This window comes from Microcebus murinus, chromosome 15 (genome assembly GCF_040939455.1).
Source record: "Microcebus murinus isolate Inina chromosome 15, M.murinus_Inina_mat1.0, whole genome shotgun sequence".
Taxonomy (NCBI): Eukaryota; Metazoa; Chordata; class Mammalia; order Primates; family Cheirogaleidae; genus Microcebus; species Microcebus murinus.
The window spans coordinates 19,414,359-19,433,715 of NC_134118.1; the positions used below are offsets into that span (position 1 = coordinate 19,414,359).

The window sequence follows — 19,357 nt, forward strand, 5'->3', positions numbered from 1 at the left end:
CTGCCGTGGGAGAGAAGGAAAGGCTTTGCCCCACCCCCTAAAAACCCTGCTCGGGTCCCAGCCAATCAAAGGGGTCTATGCAAATAGGGCCCCTGTCGCCCGGGTAACCGTGATGCATAGCAGCGAATGGAAACCAGGAAGTCGCGGCCCTGCTCCATGATTGGGACCGAAGTAAGGGACTAGAGGCCCAATGGGCTGTGGGAACGGTCCTCGGCGGGTTGAGGGGCGGGGATATGCAAATATAGTTTGAAAAGCCGGCGGGAAATCCGAGTTTCGCGGGAGGACCTTGGCGCGTAAACCGTATCCCTTCATTCATTGTCAGCAGCAGCTTCCTGGAGCCATTTTTCAGCTGCCGGCCGCAGCACCCGGGCTGCCGCCGCCGCCTCGCAATCCGTTGCATCGGCCGCCCCCGACGCTTCCATCCCCTTTCGGGGCCCGATATCCGTGCGGCCGGGACCCTCCTCTCTCCAGAGCCCCGATTATTTTTGGCCCCCGGGGCCTGTGCGGTGCGGAAAAATAAAAAGAGAGAGAGGGGCTCGGAAGCGCCGGGCGGGGAGGAGAGAAGGAGGAGAGACTTGGAAACTCCGACTGCAAATAATAAAGAAATTGAAAACAATACGTTAGCATACCGTAACACTAAAAAGAGCAGGAGCGAGAGATGAGAAAGGGGATCCAGCCCGCCCTGGAGCAGTACCTGGTGACCGCCGGGGGTGGGGAGGGGGCGGCTGTCGTCGCCGCCGCCGCTGCAGCCTCCATGGACAAAAGGGCACTGCTAGCCAGCCCGGGCTTCGCCGCCGCCGCCGCCGCCCCGGGCGCGTACATCCAGATCCTCACCACGAACACGTCCACCACCTCCTGTTCCTCCTCCCTCCAGAGCGGCGCCGCCGCCGCCGGCCCCCTCCTCCCCAGTGCCCCCGGCGCGGAGCAGACCGCCGGCAGCCTCCTCTACACCACGCCGCACGGACCCTCCGGCAGAGCCGGGCTGCTGCAGCAGCCACCAGCGCTGGGACGCGGCGGCAGCGGCGGCGGCGGCGGCCCTCCGGTAATACCCTCGCGCCCCGGCGTCCCCAGCCCCGGCGGGAGGTGGGCTCGCCCCGCGCGGGTGGTGGGCGCGCTGCGGGCAGCCCCGGGGGCGCGCGGGCCCGAGCGTCGTGGGCCTCGGAGGCTGCCCTCCGGCGAGGGCTCATTGTTAGACCTGGGTGCTCCCCCCGGCGCCAGGAGGGTCGGGGGGCTCGGCCGGGCGCGCGGGGCGGCGGGGACTGCCCTGGCGCGAGCCACGTCGAACACTCCAAAACTTTTCGCTGCCCCCCTTCTTTCCCTGCACTTTTCCCTACCCCCACTCTCCCTTCCCCTCCAACTCGAAGCTTCCTCTTTCTCGGGCGTAGGAAGGGGTCACGCCCCGGATGGAGAAGGGGTGGGGGAGGGAGTAGTGAAGTGGGGAGTGGGGGACTCCGGGGGGTGGAAACCTGGGGACCCTAGGGGTGCTCGTGGCCGGTCGGCCTCGGGGGCCAGTTGGCGGCCGGGGGTCCCTGCGGCGTGCTCCGAGTGCAGGGGCTCCACCGGGCTGCGCTTGACACATTTTGGGATCTGTGACTCCCCGCAACAAAGGGGCTGGCGAGGTGGGGGGTCGGGCCGGGGGAGGCGGAGCTGGAAGCGGGGTGCGGGCTGGGCCGGGGGCTGTCTGGGCGAGGGGCTACGGGCCGGCGCTCCGGCCTGGGCGCATCCTGGCAGTGGCGGCGGCGGCGCCCGCGTGGCCCGAGCGCCCAGGCCTCGCTCGCCGGGCCCCGGGCCTGCCCTTGACCCGCCTCTCCCCTTGCCCCTTCCTTCCCCGCCCTGTCCCCCTCCCCGCCCCCCGGCGACGGAGGGCGGGGGCAGCCGGGTTCCCGTCCCGCCGCCTGGGTCTGTCCCTCTCCCCGGGACCCGCCGGTGACGTTTCGCACACGTGCGCGGAGGACGCGCCTGTGACTGGGGAGGAGGCGGCGGCGGGAGGGGGCGCTGGAGGGGGAGAGGGGGGCACCCACTTCCTCCTGCTCGCCGGCTCCCTGGCCTGGGACCGTCCCGGCGCCCTCGCACCCGCCCCCGGCACCGCCGCCCGCCCTCCGCGCTCCCCACCGGCGCCCGCCCTCGCCCGGCGCCGCTGGTCTGCTCGGCCCTCCGGGCCCCCTCGCCAGCCGGCCCCCCACCTCCCCCGGAGCCAGGCTGCTTTCGGAAATGCCCTTACAGCAGCAGGTTAGTGACCGGCCGGCCGGGGGCCGCGGGCGCCGCGGGGGCACCGGCTTCTGCCGGGGCTGAAGCCGCAGGGTAGGCGGTTGAGCGGGGTTTTGGAGTGGGAACGGGGGGTTGGGTGCTCGAGGGAAATGAGTAAGCAAGAAAAATCTAACTAAGTAAATGCCCCGGCCTCCGGTCCTGGGGACCTCGGGGTGGGAGTGTCCGCCCCAGGAGGTGGGCATGGTGTTTACGTATATTTTTCCGGGGGGCGGATGGACGGGCGATTGAAAGCCGGAGGGGCTCCTCGCCGATGGCCGAGTTGGGCTCTGTTTTCTGCCTTCCCTTGTGCTGGAGGGGGAGGGGGCGGGTCAGAGGGTAGGGTGTCGGTAGGATTCCCAGGCCACCCGCCACCCCCTCCCTTTGTCCCTGTAATTTATAAAGCGCCTTTGAGAGATGATTTAGGTCAGTATGCGGCTTCGCTTTTTGTTGGTACTAGAAAGAAGTGTGGCCCGGAGGTCTCCCCCTTTCTCCTTTTCTCTCCTTCATTCCCTTCCTCCATGCCTCCTGGTCTTCGCCCTCGTGGTGAGGTTTGGCCTCCACGAGGCTAGAACCGAACCAGACTCGGGTACATGGTTGCTTGATAATACCAGGCGGGGACCTCACCTTGTCTCAGCTCCAAATGGGTTTAATTTTTGGAGAATCAAGATTTCGTGGGGGGTCTTTAAGAAAGTCTCTGCATAAGCCAGGCAACACTTTGGGAAATGGGATAGGTTTGGGAATAATTAAAATTTTTTTTTTTAATTTCCTTACTGTTCCCAGTTTCTCCCCGGGTTGGATCTTAACTGCTTTCCAGCCCCAGAGATACTTGCTGGGGATGCGTGATGTAGTCTTAGTGGAAGCAGCTCATCATTTTTTAGTGACTGGGGTCTGCCAGCAGGGGGGAAACGGAGTACTGTACCTGCTTACACATACAGTATCCGGCGTGCTGGACTCGCAGTCACAAGAATATTCCATGCTTTCATTAGCATTAAATACTCTTACTGACTTAACCTGATCGTGTGTGGGCATATTTTAAGCATATTTGCCCCCTGCACAGTTCTGTTACTATATCATAAACCTTAAACAACCAGATATTGACATACTTCTTGGATTAGATTCAGATTTATAGGGGGCTAGTTTTGATGATGGGAAATTGTGAGACCACCAAATGGCTTTATTTAAAAATCTTAAGAGTGCTTGCTGGGCCAGGTCTCCAAGATTTACTAGTCAAATTTATTATATGTAGTTCATTGTCATTGTATTTTAAGTATTTAAGGTATAAAAAATTGTCCTCGTCATCTTCCAAGTTATTTCAAAAGTTTATCCTCCTTGCCATGAAATTATTATTCTGGGAATGTATATTGTTTTGAATTTATGTGCTCACAAAATATTTTTCATTACAGGAATGTAAATGTTACTTATATACGTATTCAGAAGCATTTTTATATAAGATTGCTATGTATGCTGAATCATTGGTTAATCTACACTATTAAGAGCTATTTCTTCTGGGAGGGTATAGGGAATTTCTGTATCAATGCATATAAATTCCTAAGCACTGAATATAAAGTTTGATTTTTTTCCTTACAAAATTATATTAGATTTCCATATAAGTCTTGGAATTTTGTTGATATTCTTTCCCTAAGCAGGACCAACAGGATGGGAATAGCTAAGTGATTGGCTGAACAAAGAACATCTAAATACTTTGTGTCCAAGACAAGGTTGAGAATTCTTCAGGTGGCCAGAGTTGCAGACCCATCTGGTTCTGATTTCAAGTTCTGTCTCAAGAACATCTAAGAACTTAACCAGGAGCAAATTCTTCACCTTTTTTTAATGGGGGAAAAATACATGCATACTACTTTACTACCTATATAGCCTCTATTGTTTATGAGTTTTTAGGCAAATAACTCAATCTCTCAAAGCTTGGTTTCTTCTGTAGAATAGGGGCAATAACAATACTAACTTTAAGGTTCTTTATGATAATAAGAGTTAAATATGATGATGCTTATAAAATACTTAGCACAGTGCCTGGCAAATAATAGATACCCAATTAAATTAGTATTCAGAAAATTATTTTTTCTGACTTAGAGAAATAGTGTAAGACCACATGCATCCTGTCCCTTTGTTCACATGTGTGAGCAGAGTGGTTAAAAGTTTCTAAAGAGATGTAATTATTTATAGTTGATTCCTTTGAGTTCTAAAATTTATAAAACATAGTTATTCTAGCAAATGGGCAAAATAGGAACATTTCGGTAAGACATGCCTATATAGAGATGGTGGTGTTTAACTGCCTGAGCATGTGCCTTGAGTTGTGACAAATTTAGGTCAAATCCTCCTTACTTTTTTGCCAGAATTCCACTCCTCCCATGATTCCATGGATCTGCCAACTTTTGGGTGCAGTTTGTGCTTAGTGGCTTTTGTTAGAACTGAACTCTCAACCTTGACCATGTCAGAGACATGTACTAGATGAATTCAGTTTTACATAGTGAACTGTTGGAAATTTAAGCACTCCAGAGAAACTATAGTCAGAAGCGTTGTTCACTGGGACAGGTTGGGCTTTATCATTTTCTGCCTCTTCATTCTAAAAGGAATCTGAAAGTATTCTAAAAAGTTTGGGATCTATGAATGCAAGAGACCATAGCCTGTCAAAGTCATAACAACCTACTGATTATACTTTGGGAAAGAACCCTCCATGCTTGAAGTTTTCATCTAAGAATGGAGGAACCATAGGTGCTATTTCAGCAGGGTCTCTTTTCCTCTACAAGTATAAAAGAAGAAAAGTGCTGGGTTCCTGTGGTTATGTACTCAATAATCTTGCTTCTGCTGAGATATATGGTTGGTGCCAAGTTTAAGCTGGGAGAGAATTTTTAGTCACTACATACCCCAAAATGGAAGTTTTAATATAATGCGGTGCCCAGACTTGGGCAGTACAAATAGCTCCACTATAATCAGTACCAGGGGCACCACTCCAATCATCCTTTGAAACAAAGCGCCCTTAAATGTGGCACTGTGAGCTGAAGAACCCAAGTTTGTGAACAGGAAAGGATTTTTTGTTTTTCTATAAATCACCACCTTGTGTAATACTTGGAAGAGTAGATTCTAAGATTAATGTTGTGCTGTGCAAAGCTAACTTGAAAACAGAAAATAACACTCTAAGCTTAGACATGAATAAATAGCACCTGGAGATTGAAAGGCTGGGGGCAAAAGCTTTTATTGTGGTTTCTCAGATACTGCCATCTGTAAAGATAATGCCATCTATACCTTTAACCTCTTTCCAAGGGACCTGGACCCATGTGGCAAATAACTTCAAATATATGAATATGAAGTTACTTTTCTGGCTGGTTTTCTAACTTAACCTGATTTACAAATACTCCATTTGTATGCCCAGTTAATATCCGTTTTCCCAAGCTAACCAATTCCCATTGCCTTTTAACCATCTACCTTCTAACATTTTTAACTAGGATGAGTGAAAATCGGTTGCCTTTGCTCAGCAAGGCAAGTCCCTCATAGATTCTCATAAAGCCACCCATGCAAATAGTGCAAGGTAAAGAAGGTAGATTTCATTTCTTATCAGATTCAGTTTCATTTTGTTTTTCAAAGAGGGGAACTTTCTTGAATTCTTTGAGGTACTAAGTCTGTGGTTTAATGCGTATTTTCATGCTTGTTAGCAGCTTAAAAATAGTGTTTCTGGGATGTATTTACAATTGCTAAAAAGCATTTCATCTGCTTATCCTTCATGAAACTAAGAAGGGAAGATAACTGGGAATGCAGTAAATATAGGAAAACCACTAATGGTATCTCTCTCCTACCCTGATCCTCTCTTTGGGTTCAAAGAGTGACTTGGAAAAATGTATCTTGCACAAAGAAAAGTTACACAACAGAAGGTACAAAAAAGCAACAACTGAGATGGAGGACAGGAAACTTGCAGCATGCGAGTGAGTGGGGGTTATTAAAGAGGGATAACACACCTAGATATTATTTCAATAGGAGGGAAATTGGCTTACTTTCTGTTCACACTTTTGCTTCAAACACTCTCCCATAAAACCAATGCGTTTTTAGAACTGAAAGAATGTATGTTACAAGAGCACATTGTCAGTCTCCCCCCAACCTTAATGGGGGGGGGTCAGTCTTGCAGCCACCCACAATTGTCTACACTATAACTTGGAAAAAGAAATTATAAAGCCTACTGGTTGCCAGGCTGTATCCTAAAGCCTCCATGTACTTTGCTTTGCTGGAGAATCTGAGCAAACCAGGCCCCCACTTAGCCTTGTAAACTAAGGCAAGGGTTTATGTCACCTTGAGATTGAGTGCAGTGAGAAGAGCTGATGGAATAGGGAGGAGGGGGGAAAAAGAATGATTGACTTTAATCTGCTTTCTATTACTGTAGCCCAGCTGTCTGGTGCCATTTGTGTGGTTCAGGCAGCATTCTTATAACTTGATAGTACTTTGGGTTAGCATAGGCAATAATTGATATTTACACGTGTGTTGGAATCATAATGTTTGAGAGCTGTAAAGAAGAAGAGTCCTCATCTGCCCAGCCCCTTTCATTCTGCAGGTGAGGCAGTTAAGGCCCAGTGCTGTTAAACTACTTGCCCAAGGTCACTGGTCTTTAGTAGTGGCAAAGCCAGAACAGAAACTGGAGACTCTTGAATTCTTAGAAGAATCCTCATTCACCAAGAGAAAATTAGCTGTGTCTCATGAGCCCTACATGGGAAAATTGGGATGTGTAGAATACATTTTAGGTTTCTTTTAGGAGCGGTTACGTTATATATATGCATATAAAGAAATGTCCTTTGAACAGTTGGCTGTGGTATAATAACTTATTCTCAAAGATGCAAAATAAGCAAGGCTATGTTAGAAGTTAAGTGAAAGGGGATTTTTTTTTAAAAAATGAAAGAACGACTCTTGAAAAGGAGATAGTATTTTTAAAGCTTTATATTTGTAAATTGTTTTCTGTGGTTATGACATTTCTGGTGCCCAAAAAGTGAAACATATGCTTCACAGAGAATAGAATCTAAAAGGAGTTTTGAAACTTTCCTGGAGAGAGGGACATGGTACAGCTTTGGTATTGGAGGTTTTGTCCCGGCCCATCCACATCCTGAGTGACTGTCATGGTTTTCAGAGGTTCCCAGGCCCTTGCCCCCGAAACACTGAACGAGGTGCTCTTCCTCTGGTTAGCTCCAGGAAGATTTCTGGTTTAACAAAGTGACTGATCAGTTAACTCTTCCAGAGGAAGTCATCATCCCCTAAAAGCCAGAACTACTTTCCTCAAAATGCCTTCTTTTACTTGTTGAACCAAGAAAGCTTAAAAATAGAATTGCTGAAGCCTGAAGCCTGAAAGTGAAACATAATCCAACATGGCTGTGGTTCACTGACTCGTTAGGGGCAGGGATATATGGTTTATCTATAATCCACAAGCCAGAAAGGCGCCCTGTATGGATACGGTCTAACAGCCAGTGAGCATTAAGTAGCAATTGATGAGAGTGTGGTTATCGGTGAAACTGATTTCCTCTAGAAGATTTTTTGGCAAGTGGAGTCTGTCTTAGGGAGTGGAGTTGAATGCCTTGGTCCTCCCAGCTAGGTGCCCTTGACTGACTGTTGAGAAGGTCTTCTCTCTGCCCTAGTTTTCATGATCCCGAAGTATGGTGGCTGTGGGCTCTGAGGATCATGGGCAGTTAACTCAGGGCATGTAGATTTCACTCCACTCTGCCTGCCTTGTTTCTGATGCTTTGGGGCTTCTGGAACATGTAACCAGCGCAGCATCCCTGTGGGCCGCACCTACCCCTCTGAGCCTTCCGGCATCTGGCAGCCACTTGGAGAGAAGGATGCTCATGTATATATAACCTGCATCCCCACCCCACCCCCCAAAAAAGGCAAAGTGAGGGGCAGCTGTGCGTAAGGTCAAGGGATTGAACCTGGAGCCAGAGTGCCTGGGTTCTTGTCCTGGCTCCACTCACGTGGTGGAGTTGCCCTTCCCTTCCACAGCCATCTCTTGGGCTGTCCTTCTGTGCTTTATTTTCTTAACGAGCCCTTAGTGTTCATTTCCACCCTGCGGTACCTGTCTGGAAGTGGTGGTGATGGGGAGGAGGAGTGAGCCGTGGACGGCTCAGGCCTGGTGCAATCTTTAGGGTCCACAGAGTCTTTGTATTTCTTTATAAGCTGTCCATTGACTTGGGAGAAAGAACAGAAGAATAAGCTTATTATATTAGTACTATCGATAGTAATAGTGTCATGAATAAACCTTTATTTCTGTGATTAAATGCATTAATAAAGTGGCACTATCAGCACGAATTACACTACTAACATAATTTCACTTCTGTACAGTGAATCATGGCTTCAGTCGGAATGGCAGAAATCAGGGTGTCAGAGCTCCTGGACCCTGGCAGACTTGGTGGCCCGGGTCAGCATGTGCATGTGGAGTGGGGGTCTGTCTTCTCGCCCCTTCTCATCACCCTGTCACCCCTCTTTTTTAAAATGTTATATCTGCTCCTTCCCCTTCCCTCTCCCTTTGCCAGACTCTTAGAAGAATGCAGAGACTTCAGTGGCTGCTTCCCGGAATTATCAAATTAATTACAACCTTTTCCCGTTGTGGAGCAATGCTGAAATATCGTGCCTTTCCTGTGTTGTTTCCCATCCCTCCCCACTGGGACGCTGCTGTGGCGCAAGGTTTCCGGTGGCTGCTGGTTCCTTTGAGCATATCTGCTCCCACGCGACATTGCTCTTTTTGCCACCCTCCTGCCCACTGGCCCATCGAGACCCGTATCATGGGACAGCTCCTGGCGGACCGGACCCTTCCTGGAGTCCCTAGAGCCTTGGACCTCTCCCTCCCCTCAGGTTACTGCTTCCTTCCAGTGGCACTTCATGGTGTGGCTCGTGCCCTGATCTTTCTTATTCTTGACTTACTCCTAAGTAAGTGCCGAGATATGAGTCTGCCTTGTCCATCGCGTGGTCCATGCAATGCCTTACAGGCTCCGATGTTTGAGAAGAGGCGTTTTCATTAGGCACCGACGATGAGCTTGGCACCCATTAGTCCTGTTGGGGATGCAGAAGAAGTATGAGGTGTGATCCGCCCACTCTTGAGTTTACAGTCTGTTTGGGGAGACAAGCTTTAAACACAGTCGACCTGCAAGCAAGACTAAACAGGAGTCGGGAAGAAAACAAGACTCATCTAGTCCTTGGTTGTATGGTGTCAACAGGGAGTACCAGAGAGCAGGTGAGGTCACTGGACTCCAGCTGGCCTGTGGGAATGAGGAGGCCACAGCTCCATGGCTGTCAGTCTTGAGCACATTTAGGGCGCACATTCGAATCTCCCCTGGCACTTTTTAAAAATACTGATACACGGGCCCCACCCAGACTAATTAGAATCTCTAGGGGTGGGATTGAGACATAGCTTTTTTTTTTTTTTTAATGTCCCAGATGATTTTAATGTGCTATTTCAGTTGGAACCAGTGGGCTATATGGAGAGGGAAGGCTGGGGCAGCTGTTCCTGGCCAGGAGATTGCAAGCCAAAGGTAGGGAGGCGGAAGGCTGTACCATGAAGAGGGACCCGTTGGACCAGAGTCACTAAAGGGGAATAACAGGACCGAGCCTTGGATGTGTTGGTAGAATTGGTCTAGGATTGGAGCTGGCTTCCTATGAGGGCCAGGCAGAGGGAGTAAATTGGGGGTGGGAGTTGTGTTTGCACAACACAGGGGCCAGTGGGACCCCTTGCCCCAGGCAGTGGCTGCTGGAGGTGGGGGAAGGCCCTGTGGGTTGCCAGATCTTCAGCCTTCTCAAAATGCTAGAAATCTACCAGTTTAAAAATGTTGGCTCAATTAAAAAGAAGAATGTGCAGGCCCAACAAAATAGGTCTCTAGGCCAGATTTGGCTTAAGGGCTACCACTCAGCAGTCTCTGGTCTGTGGGATAATAATAGCTAATGTTTATCAAGTGCCCGCATGTGTTGAGGGCACTAAACTAAGTGCTTTACTCGCATTGGCGCATTATCCACATAACAGCCCATGAAGTGGGTCTTACCATCCTTGTCCTGCACAGGAGTAAACAGACAGCCAGGGGTTAAAGGGGCCGGCTGGCTCCAGGCCCCACTCATAAGTGGGGCAACCAAAATTAAACCCAAGGAGACTGGCTCCAAAATCTCAGCTTTTTTCTAGTTTTTATCCTCTCTCCTCTATGGTCTCTGGCATTGTAGGAAGTAGTAGAAACCCAAGATACCTGTCAAAAAGAAATAATCCAGTGTTTTCCAAGTTTACCTAATATTATTACCTAATTAATACGAATTGCCTGTAGGACCTGTTCCAGATGTAGATTTCCAGGTTCCATCCTTAACATCTCAGTCAGAGAAGCACCAAGATCTCCTGAGACATTTGGGAAGCACTGCTATAGGTAATTGAGTGCAGGCAAATGTTCTTGCCAGATAGTGCAGGTGAAGGCTGGAGCCTTCTGCAGAGTTCCTGCACATGATGCCCACCTCAGCTCTTGCTCGGTTGGGGAGCTCAGGCCTGCAGGCCCCAGGGAGCCAGGCCTCTTGCCTATTCTGGTAGTACCAACTTACAGATTTCCAACTCATTGCCAAGGCAAGCCAAACAAAGGTGGGTCTTCTAAAACTTAAAGGAGCAGAATCAAGAAGAGGTTCCCGATGGGAGAGGCACGGGTGCAAAGATGGAGATGCTCCAAAACAACAACAAAATAAATAAGAGGTTCCCACGTGGTTGAGAATCTAAGCTCAGGAGGTCAAAGTGGGCACGGTTGCTGCATGCCAGCCACCAATGCCAGCTGGGTTCCTGCCTTGAGTGTTTACTTTGTGGTAGCAGGGCTTTCCATTCTTTCTGGTCTGGGCCTGCCTAGAACAGGTAACCAAGTGGACAGAAAGCCAGAAACTTGAATGTGAATGGAAGCAGGGCACACCATTTAGAATATGGGTGCTGTAGAGTTGATAAGTTTGGAAGCCGGATGGCAACAGTGACAGTGTGAAAAGGCAGGTGGAAGTAAGGGACAGGTTAGGGAAGAAGTCCAAGACCTTTGACTCCCTAGATGTTCAACTCCTGGGGCTGGAAGATGGGGTGAGGCCGAGCTTCTCTGTCTGGGCATGCAGTGCATGGCTGGAATGCTTAGTTAGAATCCTTGACTTGGTTGTGAGTGACACCATGCGCCACCTAGCTTCCTGGGGGCCTGGGACTGAGCACTGGAAACGTGGCTTTGGCAGAAAGGGTGATAGTAGAAGTCTAAGGCCGGGCACAGCGGCTCACACCTGTAATCCTAGCACTCCGGAAGGCCGAGGTGGGAGGATAGCTTGAGCTCAGGAGTTCAAGACAGGCTAAGCAAGAGTGAGACCCCGTCTCTACTAAAAATAGAAAATATTAGCTGGGTGTGGTGGCACATGCCTGTAGTCCCAGCTACTCGGGAGGCTGAGGCAGGAGGATTGCTTGAGCCCAGGAGTTTGAGGTTGCTATGAGCTGGGCTGATGTCTTGGCAACAGGGCAAGAGTGAGACTCTGTCTCAAAAAAAAAAAAAAAAAAAGAGGGTTATAGTGGAAGTCTTGATGAACAATAGCAGGCCAACTGGTCTCCCTAGCTTAAAAAAAAATACAGTACCACAAAAACCCTTCATCATTTTCACTTCTCCCTCTGTAATATGAAAACGAGACAAATTCATCAGGTTGATTTTTGGGGATCGATACTGTCAGGGCTCCGAGAGACGAGCCATCAGATGTTATTTATTATGTGCTTTACCAGGTCTGTGCCTGGCTCCTAGCTGCCTTGAGAAAGCACACAGTTTGCAACCTCTCAAAGCTAAGAGCCAGCTGGAGAATGTTGTGCATAAAGAAAGGTCACATAGTTATGTCCTGAACCAAGATGGCTCTTTTTACCATTGTTTCCTATGCTTTCTGATTTTGCTGATTTAAAAAAAAAAAAATCTCAAATTTATTTTCTTAAGCTCTAGCATATTAAAGTTTAAAAATGAGAGTCTTTGAGTGCTTCTCTAGAGGAAAGAGCCATGTAAATTTCTAAGTATCTTTACAGTTGATTTTTAAATATGTTACTTGTGTTTAAGCGGATTTGCAGCACTCCTTGAATTGACTGATTTTGTTGCTATATTGGGTAGCAAAACTTGTGACACTCCCACTAAGGTGGTCATGTATCTAACCTTTCATGTTGCTGTTTTCCTTGTCAGCTTCTCAGATAACGCTAATTCTGGCAATGGTCTCAAGGAGGCAAGGTCTGCACCCCTGGAAACCGGTGTGCGACAGTAGTGATGTGGTGTGGAAAGAGCGTGGACTTAGGTCTGGCTCCAGAAACACGTTCTTCCATCTGCTAGTGTGTTACCTTTTACAACTTACATCTGTGTGCTGAAATTACCTAAAATAGTGATTTTCTCTCCTTCACCAGGTGGAAGGATTAAATGAGATAGTGTTCATAGGAAAGGTACTTCTGGGTTCCTTAGTGCCTCCCGCCCCCGTGGTGGGGACTCTCCCTCAAATCTGAACTCTCAGCATTTTTACCTCCTTCGGGGAAAACAAAACTATTGGACAAGCACTTACTGAACCCCCACTTTGTGCGGAATGCAGTTCCCAGCACTCTGGGGAGTTCAGAGGTGACTAAGGTGTCCTTCTGGCCCTCAAGGAGTTCATCGGGAGGCAGGGGAGGTGAAATGTGTACTTAACTAGGATACACTAGAAGGCTGTGAAGACTATAGGAAAATATCAGTGAAGTTTCTTAGACACCCAGGCTGGCAGGAAAGGACAAAGAAGGCTTTAGGAAGCCTTTATTCTTAAATCGTTTTGGTATTGGTTTTCTTTTCTTGTATAATATTTATCTTAGGAAGTTTTAAACTAGAGCAGGGTTTCAACGTTATTGACACTTTGGCCAGATACTTCTTTGTGGTGAGGACTGTCCTGTGCATTGTCGGATGTTTAGCAGCATCCCTGGCCTCCGCCCACTTAGATGCCAGTAACACCCCCCAGTTATGACAATCAAATTGTCTTCAGACACTACCAGGTGTCGCCTGGAAGCAGAATCACCCCAAGTTGAGAACCACTGAACTAAACCCTGAACAAAAGGGCAGAAATAGGGAATCATGTATATATCTTCTATATATAGTACATATTTAAATTTTAAAATATGTTATAAAATTTTAAAGCAAATGATTTCTCATAACTGGATTTTAACTTTGGAATTCCTAACCATGCCATGGAACCCAGAATTGGGATTCACTGCTCCCACTCTTGGTAGTGCTCTGGGTAGCCTATGGAAGCCCTGCCATTTTATGATCAAGCATATTAATTGGCTACTAGGAGCTTCTCTGTAACTTGGAGAAGAAAGAATCAAAGTCTGCAGTTCAGGAAAGGAAGTTTTGCACTTATCGTTGACTCAACTGGATAATTAAGAGAGACCTTCTGCTCAGGGTCAACTTCTCATCATGGTTTTTAATCTCAGCTTCACCATTTCATAGTTAGATGATTCGAGTACATCACTTTCCCTCCAAAACCTATTTCCTCATCTGTTAAATGAAGAAAATCATGTTTCCTACCTCATACTGGGAACATTGAATGCAGTTATGCATGTAGAATGCTGGCCATGTGCTAAACACTCTGACATATTTGTGATCTTCATAGTCCATATCGTTATTGTCATCGTTGTTATTAAGTTGAGCTTCCCTTTCAGGGCAGTTCTGCAGTTAGCAGTCACTCCCTTTGCTAGTGCTCCTGCCACTGCTTTCCTTGCTCACCCATCCCCACGCTGGCCATGGTTTCAGCTGTGGGGTGCACTGACTCGTCTGACTTGCTTAGCAGATATGTATTGAGTACCTAGTCTATGCCATCCACCATTCTAGGTGCTGGGGAGAATACAGCAGTGTCAGAACAGAAAAAATTCCCTGCTTTCATGTGGCTTATGTCATTATCGATGAAGTACCCTGTTCTTATCTTTGATGGTTTTCTGGTCTTTTTTTTTTTTTTTTTTTTTTTTTTAGAACAGTGGTTCTTAAACGTGTGGTCTTGAACCAGCAGTATTATATTTAAGCTTGTACCCCAGACTTACTGAGTAAAAATCTGGTGGGGTGGAAGGCAGTGGTGTGTGGTTTAACAAGTCCTCTGGGTCATTCCAGTGCACTAAGTTTGGGAGCCATTGTTTGGGAAAAGAAAGGAGTGGGGAAAGCCCCAGGCCTTAATTGGGCTGCAGTGTTATGTGGTGCCATCAAATAAGGTGTTGCTCATATCATGTGCTTTGGATAACATCAGAGTTTACAAAGGATAGTCTTAGGTGTACTAAGGTGGTTAAAACTGGCAGTACCCTTTGATCTTTTCCCTGGGCCTGACCATCCCTCCTTTAAATGGAAGGGCTTTGGGAGCCTCCTGAGTCCCACAGCACAGGACTCAGTAACAGATTCCGAGCCTGCCTTGGGCCTTACAGTGCCTGATGTGCAAGGAAACTCCAAAGACTTTTTACGTGTTTGTTTGACAATTATTTTTCTTCTTTTAATTCCTTCTGTTTTAATTGTCCTCTTACCTAGCATCTTTAAAAATCTTTCTATCTGTAATCAAGTTGCCAGCCAGACGCACAAGGCTTATCTGGAAATGAAATGGCGGCTCTCCTTCCATGTCTGGTAATTGGGGTGTTTAAAGATATCGTGAGGTGCAAATGAAATGAGAGACCCTGAGAAACTATCCAGGCTGGAGCTGGGCACAGAGGGACCATTTGATAGATGTTGGTGCATTTCCTGCCCCATCCGGACTCATAAAAACCAATAAAGTCACTAAGTGGACACCACAGTTTTTTGTATAAAAGGCTTTGTAGTAGGCACAATTTGAATGAGTATGAATAACCATCAAATAAATTATAACCAAAATCAGAATCAGAACTCTCGATTACTCAAAACTTTTATTTTAAAAAATATGTAATTAAATATTCTTTTCTGAGACAGTCTCGCTTTGTTGCTCAGGCTAGAATGAGTGCCATGGCGTCAGCCTAGCTCACAGCAACCTCAAACTCCTGGGCTCAAGCAATCCTCCTGCTTCAGCGTCCCGAGTAGCTGGGACTACAGGCATGCGCCACCATGCCCAGCTCACTTTTTCTATATATATATTAGTTGGCCAATTAATTTCTTTCTATTTGTAGTAGAGATGGGGTCTCCATCTTGCTCAGGCTGGTTTGGAACTCCTGACCTCCAGCAATCCGCCTGCCTCGGCCTCCCAGAGTGCTAGGATTACAGGCGTGAGCCCCCGCGCCAGGCCTAAATATTCTTTAAAAAATATGTTACCTGGTTTTTCTTTTCATGATGGATTTAAAAAACAAACAAACAAAGAAAAAACAAACCAAACGAGATTAGCAGAAATACTTTACTTGTGCACTAGCCCCAGACCTGGGTCTGCTTATAGCTACCTTGTCCCTTTAACAGCCATTATTTAATTTATAAACGCTAATTAATTACCGCCATGTTAAAAGGAGTGTTTGGGTTAGTTTGGTGGATGCTTCTGAAAAAAGACTATATCTTGCCAGTGCATATATGAAAGATTATAAAGCTCTATTATGGCCCAGGTTTATCTTGGTGGTTCTTTTCTAAAAATATCTTCCTGGCCATTGGTAGGCATTTCCTCTCCCTTTCTGTTCACCTTCAGCCAAAACAACAACTTCTGGTTACAGTGACAGTTTTTTAAGTTTGCCCGTTGTGGTTGATTATGCTTTAGAGGTTGGGAAAGGAAGCCAAGCAGTGCTCGCTTCTTGCTCCCTGCCTTGCTTTAGAGGGTAAGGATCAGCTTCTCTCATTCCTTGATTTTCAAAGTGTGTTGCTCTACATGGGGAGGACAGAGGAGGTGTGTGTGGCCCTTAAATGCCACCTGGAAGCCCGGCATGACTCAGCTACCGCCATTTTTTCCGAAACCAGCTCTGGAGACCGAGGTATGGGCCTCCCTTCTGACCTGTGAAGAAAGAAATTGGAATAGAGGAGGCACTGTCTATATAGTCAGGTTTTATATAATAAATATTTTGTCAGGTGGATCTAGAGACACATTATCAATTTGACAGTAACAAGTGGCCAAATGTTGAGCTCTTTTGAGTCTTGCTTTTCATTTCCTGTAATACAAGAATAACAGTGTTAAAATGGCCAGCCAGTGGGCTGCCTATTTTAGGTAAGGCAGGTCTCCTGCAATTCTTGCACCTTAGATCTCCATAGGAATAGGTATAGCCCCCAACCGTGTAGGATTAGGAATTCAGATTTATTGCTCTAGAGGACTACTTTGTATTAATCAGAGTTCTGAAGGCTGGTAAACTAGAATGTGTGTGAACTTACTAATTTACCTTGAGAAATAAAACTGCCAAGTGGACAGTTGCAGAAATTAGTATTGCCTGTGTTTCCGATCAGAAGGTTATTGGCTGAGTCAGAATAAAGGCGTCGAATGATCCTATTAGTATCCTCCAGCTGTGATGGCTTCTCGTGCCTGCAGAGGCAGGGGTGCTGCTGGCTGTTTAAGGAACATATGGACACTGTCATTTACTCAGGTGTTCATTTCTGTGACTCCGGTATGAAACACTGAATTTGTTGCCTTTTTTTTTTTTTTTTTAAAGAAAATACTTGTTTTTACTACATGTTTATTTTTGAAAATCAAAGAATATATAAGGAAGTGGAGTGATAATGAAAATACTCGCTTCATTCCTTCCTCGTCTTGCTGCCTTCCTAGAGAGAACCATAATAACAGGTTGGCCTTTTCATTTTATAACCATTTGAAAATATATATTTTATATAAAAGCACAAATGATGCAAAAGTACAAAAGAAGTGCAAATTATGGCTTACAGCTTTTGTTTAGCAAGGTATTAGATGTATTTCCATATCAGTATATAGTGATGCTCATTATTCTTTGTAATAGCTTCACTGCCACTCAATATATAGATATGCCAAAATGCTTTTTGTTATTCCTATTTGATGGTCATTTCTGTCTTTTCTTTTCTTTTTTTTTTCTTTGAGATAGTGTCTCACTGTTGCTGAGTGACGTCATCATAATTCACTGCAACCTGAAACTCCTGGGCATTCTGCCTCAGTCTCCCAAGTAGCTGGGACTACAGGGGCACGCCACCACACCTAGATAATTTTTCTATTTTTTGTAGAGACACAGTCTTGCTGTTATTCAGCTGGTCTCAAACTCCTGGTCTCAAGTGATCCTCCTTCCTTGGCCTCCCAAAGTTCTGGGATTACAGGCACGAGCCTCTACGCCTCGCCATTTCTGTCATTTCTAATTTTAACTGTTGCTGTTATAAACAGTGCTGCATTGGATATCCATGCACATATGTTTTTGTGCCTGTGTGTATGTCTATGGGCTACATTTCTATATGTTGAATTTTTCTATCACAGGGCACATACATTAAATTGCTGATATATAGGGCAAAATTGTCCTCCAAAAAGGATGAATCAATTTATATTCTTACCACTCGTGTGGAAAGTGCCTGTTTCCTCATACTCTTTCAAACACTGGATGACATTAGTTCTTTTTTCAGTTTTGTTAGTGATGGTTGTGCTAGTATGCTAGGTGGTATTTCCTTTTTTTTTTTTTTTTTATTTGAGACAATCTCACTGTCTCCCAGGCTAGAGTTCAGTGTTGCAATCATAGCTCACTAAAGCCTCGGACTCAAGTGTGCCTCCTGCCTGAGTCTCCCAAGTTGCTGGGATTACAGGTGTGAGCCACCATGCCTGGCTTTCCTTATTTTTATTTTGTGTTTCCTTAATTATTGCTACTGCTATCACCACCACTGCTATTGTTACAGTGGTGATGATGATGATGATGATGATGATGATAAAGAGATGGACTAGTAACTTTAGGCATCTCTGCCTAAATTTGCATCTCTGTGAATTGCCTCTTTGAATTCTCTACCATTTTTGTTTACAAGGCCATTTATGGTTTTATTACTGAATTATTGGAACTTTTAATGAATTATAGATAATTGGCTTTCTCTGGTTTGTGTGTGGTAAATATAGGCATACCTCAAAGATACTGCCAGTTCAGTTCCAGACCACAGCAATAAAAGCAAATATCACAATAAAGCAAGTCACATTAATTTTTTGGTTTCCCAGTACAATAGCATTATTTCTTTAAAATTTTAATTTAAAAATGCCTTAATTTAAAATTACTTTATTGCAAAGAACTGGTAACAATCAACTGAGTCTTCTACAAGTCATAACCTTTTTGCTGGTGGAGGGTCTTGCCTCAGAGTTGAAGACTGTTGATGCATTAGGGTGGTGGTTACGGAAGGCTGGGTGGCTGTGGCAATTTCTTAAAATAAGACAACAGTGAAGTTTGCCACATCAATTGACTCTTCCTTTCACAAAAGATTTCTCTGTGGTATGCAGTGCTATTTGATAGCATTTTACTCACAGTAGAACTTCTTTCAAAATGGAGTCAGTCCTTTCAAACCTTGCTGCTACTTTATCAAATAAGTTCATGTACTGTTCTAAATCCTTTGTCGTCATTTCCGAAATGTTTATAGTGTCTTCATCAGAATTAGATTCCATCTCAAGAAACCACCTTTTTTGCTCCTCCATAAGAACTCCTCATTCGTTCAAGTTTGATCATGAGATTGAAGCAGTTGTGTCACATCTTCAGGTTCTACTTCCAATTCTGGTTCTCTTGCGACTTCCACCACATGTGCAGTTACTTCCTTCGCTGAAGTCTTGAGCTCCTCAAAGTCACTCATGAGGGTTGGAATAAAATTCTTCCAAACTGCCGTTAATATTTTGATATCTTGACCTCCTCCCTTGAATCACAAGTGTTCATAGTGGCATTTAAAATGATACAGCCTTTCCAGAAGGTTTTCAATTTACTTTGTTCATATTTATCAGAAGAATCACTATCTCTAGTAGCTATATCCTGATGAAGTTTATTTCTTAAACAGTACGACTTGAAAGTCAAAATTACTCTAAGATCCATGGGCTGCAGAATGGATGTTGTGCTGGCAGGCATAAAAACAACATTAATCTCCTGTACCTCTCCATCATACCTTTTGGGTGACCAAGTGCATTGTCAATGACCAGTCATTTTGAGATCTTTCTGAGCAGTAGGTCTCAACAGTGGGCTTAAACTATTCAGTAAACCATGCTATAAACAGATGTGCTGTCATCCAGACTTTGTTGA

The 19,357-nt window shown here is 46.0% G+C and overlaps 1 protein-coding gene across 3 annotated transcripts in view; it reads left to right on the plus strand.

Annotated features, from left to right (window-relative positions):
• Positions 1-212: 212 nt before the first annotated feature.
• Positions 213-19,357, plus strand: part of E2F3 (E2F transcription factor 3) — a 79,758-nt gene continuing 60,613 nt past the window's right edge. The window contains exon 1 of one of the 3 annotated variants that reach the window (XM_012753618.2): positions 213-1,042. In XM_012753618.2, coding sequence (XP_012609072.1) covers positions 659-1,042 — 384 coding nt within the window. In that variant the 5' untranslated portion in view covers positions 213-658. Of the gene's footprint in view, positions 1,043-1,955; positions 2,230-19,357 lie in introns of those variants that run through there. The other 2 variants (XM_012753617.2, XM_012753622.2) reach the window with 2 other exon arrangements.